The 4,192-nt window shown below is 46.4% G+C and overlaps 1 protein-coding gene across 1 annotated transcript; it reads right to left on the bottom strand.

Moving 5' to 3' along the window:
* Positions 1-304: 304 nt before the first annotated feature.
* On the bottom strand, positions 305-1,945 carry LOC139432850 (golgin subfamily A member 6-like protein 22). Its single transcript, XM_071203903.1, has one exon. The coding sequence runs from the start codon at positions 1,943-1,945 to the stop codon at positions 305-307; it is 1,641 nt and encodes a 546-aa protein (XP_071060004.1).
* Between the last annotated feature and the right edge of the window lie 2,247 nt (positions 1,946-4,192).

The following is a 4,192-nucleotide window of genomic DNA, read 5'->3' as shown; positions in this document are numbered from 1 at the left end:
GTTAGGCATACAAATAATACATTTAATTAACATTTTATTTTAAAATCAAGTCTAAACACAACTAAAAAACACTAAATATGAAAATGGGAAGGAAGGAAGGGAGGGGGTGAGGTAGGAGGAAAGAGGAGAGGGAAATGGGGGAGGGACTTAATAGTGAGTTTTTTTACATCTATTATACAGATTGTGGGAAAACCTGAGCTCCAGGAGAAAACCCTGAGTATGAAAAGGGGAAGGCAGTAAGGGGTGAGGTAGGAGGAAGGAGGTGAGGGGAAATTGAGGGGGGAAAGAAGAGAGGAAAAGGCAGCTACTGACGTCCAGCCTCCCCCTTTGCTTTCCTACTCATCTCCTTCTCTTGCATCTTGCGCAGCATTTTCTGCAAAATGACGTCCCTTTCCTCAGTCGCCCTCCTGCGAGCGAAGAATCCTCTGCTCTTATTCTTCATGTGAAGACACAGGTCCTCCAGAAGTGTCTTTTCGTCCTCCATCTTCTTCTCTTCCTCTTGAAATTTGGTCTCCATCAAATGAACCTTGGTTTCGCAGCTCTGGTGTTTTTCGGCCAAATCTTCAGAGAACTTTTTCTTCATGTGAAGACACAGGTCCTCCAGAAGTGTCTTTTCGTCCTCCATCTTCTTCTCTTCCTCTTGAAATTTGGTCTCCATCAAATGAACCTTGGTTTCGCAGCTCTGGTGTTTTTCGGCCAAATCTTCAGAGAACTTTTTCTCCTGCTCATCCAGGTCGTTCTGCAGCTGCTGGAGTCTCATGTCCTTCTGTTTCACAACGATCTCCCAGCTCTTGTTTTCCTCGATCAGGGTATGGATGGATTCCTTGGCCTTTTCAAATTTCGCCTGATCCACTGTCTCCCCGATCAGCATTTTCAGAACCAGGTTGCCCTTCAGCTGTTGGACATCCGTCTCCCAGCTTGTGTTGCTCTTTGCCAGATGCTCGTTCTCCTCCTCCAGCTGTTTTAGTTTGGCCTCCATCTGTTTGAGCTCCGTCTCACAGCTCAGGTTCTTCTTGGCCAGGTCTTTGGAGAACTTGTCCTCCTTCTCTCTCATCTGCTCTTTCAGCTGTTGGACATCCGTCTCCCAGCTTGTGTTGCTCTTTGCCAGATGCTCGTTCTCCTCCTCCAGCTGTTTTAGTTTGGCCTCCACCTGTTTGAGCTCCGTCTCACAGCTCAGGTGTTCTTCTGCCAGGTCTTTGGAGAACTTGTCCTCCTTCTCTCTCATCTGCTCTTTCAGCTGTTGGACATCCGTCTCCCAGCTTTTGTTGCTCTTTGCCAGATGCTCGTTCTCCTCCTCCACCTGTTTTAGTTTGGCCTCCACCTGTTTGAGCTCCGTCTCACAGCTCAGGTTCTTCTTGGCCAGGTCGTCCTTTTCCTGAGTCACCTCTTTTAGTTTGCTCTCCATCGGTTGTTGCTCTTCGGGGGTCTTTTCTCCCTGCTTTTCCAACCGGTCCACCAACTGTTGGACTTCCTTCTCCATGGCTTTGATCTTACAGGTCTGGTTAGTGTTGTGCTTCATCACCTGTTTCAGTTTCAACTCCATCTTTTGTTTCTCCGTCTCCAAGGTGTGGTTTCTCGCGGCCTGGTGGTTCTTCTCGTCCACTACATACTTCATGCCTTGTTTCCCACTCTCCCAGCTCTGTTGTATCTCAGCCAGGTCCTTTGTGGACTTGTCCTGGCTCTGAAGGAGTTCTTCCTCTCTTCTCTTCAGCAGGTTTATGGTCACCAGGTTCTCCTGCAGCTGCTGCTTGTGTTGAGCCTCTTTAGTTTCCATCTCCTCCTCCAGAGCGCCGTATCTTTCCTCCAAGATTGTCACACACTCAAGGAGTTCATCTCCTCTCGTCACCAGCAGTTTGACGGTCTCTGCGTCAAACTGCAGGAGACTCTCATCGCTCTGGCTGTCGGATGTCTCCATGTTGATCTGGTCTGACTTTGTTCCCTCCATGGCGCTGTCTGTGGACTTGTGTTGTGCGTAGGGATAAAAGTCTGTGTGTCTACGTGATACGTGTTTGGTCTAGAAAACTGTAAAGCTTGTTTGCTCTGACTGAATATGTACCACTCACCGCTCTGAACTGAACAACTGAATGAGTTGACTGGAACCCAAAGCTCTTGCTATGCCAAGATCTAAGCCACCTGTGATGTCACGTGATGAGGTCACGTGATGATGTCACGTACTTTCAACTGTGAAGATGTCATTCCGTTAAGGTCACATGTCATTCTGCTAAGGTCACATGTGATTTTGTTAAGGTCACATGTGATTTCGTTAGGGTCACACGTGATTTTGTGGTAAAATGCGATTAATTTGTCCCACTTCATGACTTTATAAGCATAATAAATGTTGTGCTTTAAGGTCTTTACAGTTACACAATGCCAATATTTAATTTTATGAATTTTCTTTAAGTTGTTTGGAGTCAAAGGTCACACGCCTCTTTGTAAGCACACATTTGTATTCATACAAAAATATAATTATGTATTATAAGTGCATTATTTGTGTGTTTGTTTCTACTTAGACACACTTACAAAATACTGACATTATATCCAGATTAGTTGATTTAAAAAGAAAATCTTAATTTAAAAAATAACAAAAAGGTAAAATGCGTGATGCTTTTCTCGTGCAGCTCGCTGAACCTGTAATAAGTGACGCGACAGTAGTTTAGCTAGTTCCAGAGTAGATGAAATAGCTAAGTGTGTTAGGTCGAACTCTTACGGCCCGTCCACACAGCGGCGTGCGTTGACGCTTGGCGGTGGGCGTGTCTGAAGCTTGGGGAGTCAACGCGACCAACAACCAATCACATGAATCTCCCGCCCTCGACATAGCAAAAAAGGAAAAGCCCGGTTCTTCTCCACTATTGCCAAAATGGATGCCGGTTTTGTAGCAAGGGTAGCACGGGCAAGTGTAGTAGCAACGGTGGCTTTAGTGTATGCAATGTCTCGCAGGAGGCCATGTAGTGTGCGTCGCTGTTGGGTACATCCGATACTCAGAAAACGTCTGCAACGGGGGGAATACCACGTTCTGGTCCAAGAGCTCCGCCTGGATGATGTACTGTTTCAGCAGTACTTCAGGATGAGCAAAGACGTGTTCGACGAGTTGCTCGGAAAAGTGGGTCCACTGATTTCAAAGGCAGACACCCATATGCGTTTGTCAATCGGACCCGCCGAGCGACTCACCATCTGCCTACGGTACGTTTTGTGTATTTCTACTTCTGTAACCTGACTCTGTAAATAAAGAGAGAGAATGCATGCCATGGATGAATGAAGTCTGTGATTTAGTTCAGATGGATGACATTAATTAAGATAGCTAGGTAAATACAGTATTGCTTCCCTGTGTACGCGCGCGCGTGTGTGTGTGCGTGTGTGTGTGCGTGTGTGTGTGTTGTGCGTGTGTGTGTGTGTGTTAGGGGTGTAACGGTACACGTACCCGTACCGAAATTATTCGGTACGGGCCCTTCGGTTCGGTACACGTGTGTACCGAAGTGTACCGAACGAATATAACGTTAAACGTAAAAAATTGAGGACGTGAACAACTTCTTGGAAGTAATCTCAGGTGCTGCGTCGCAGCATTCAGAGTAATTTGCTCCCATTGTGTTCAACGCGTCATAGAGCAAACAAGTCATTTCATTGGACGAGCTGGTCAGAGGGATGCGTTCAAATGTAGTCAGTGATTTGAGGAACTGTCGAAATGGCGAACGCAGATAAAGTTGAGCTCGAAAATCCTCCAGCATCATTGAAGTCTCCGGTTTGGGAACATTTTGGTTTTGCAGTTACGTACAAGGATGACGGACAAAGACAGGTGGACCGAACCAAAGCTGTTTGTCGGCATTATTCAACTACAATTGGTTACGCGGCTGGCAATACATCAAACTTGCACACTCATTTGAAAAGGCATCACCTGAACGTGATTATCACCAGTACCAAAAGACTGAAGTGCAAACCCAACTCCCGGTCGCATTTAAGCCTCCACCACTCGCAAAAACATCAGACCGAGCCAAAGCTATTACAAACGGCAAATATCCTTATGTTGCCATGTTAGCAAAGCACTACCTGGCTGTGTATGCTACCTCAACACACTCTCACTCCCTAAGCGTCCAATAGCGACGTTTGGTCAGTGTCCGTGGCGTCCAATTGTGACGCTCCCAGGCTCCTTCAGCGTCATAAAGGGACGCAAATAGCTTTCAACTGATTGCAATGTATT

The sequence above is a fragment of the Pseudochaenichthys georgianus genome, chromosome 8 (assembly GCF_902827115.2).
Source record: "Pseudochaenichthys georgianus chromosome 8, fPseGeo1.2, whole genome shotgun sequence".
Taxonomy (NCBI): domain Eukaryota; kingdom Metazoa; phylum Chordata; class Actinopteri; order Perciformes; family Channichthyidae; genus Pseudochaenichthys; species Pseudochaenichthys georgianus.
The sequence above is the reverse complement of the archived record's forward strand: the minus strand, read 5'-3'. Positions and strand labels throughout refer to the sequence as shown.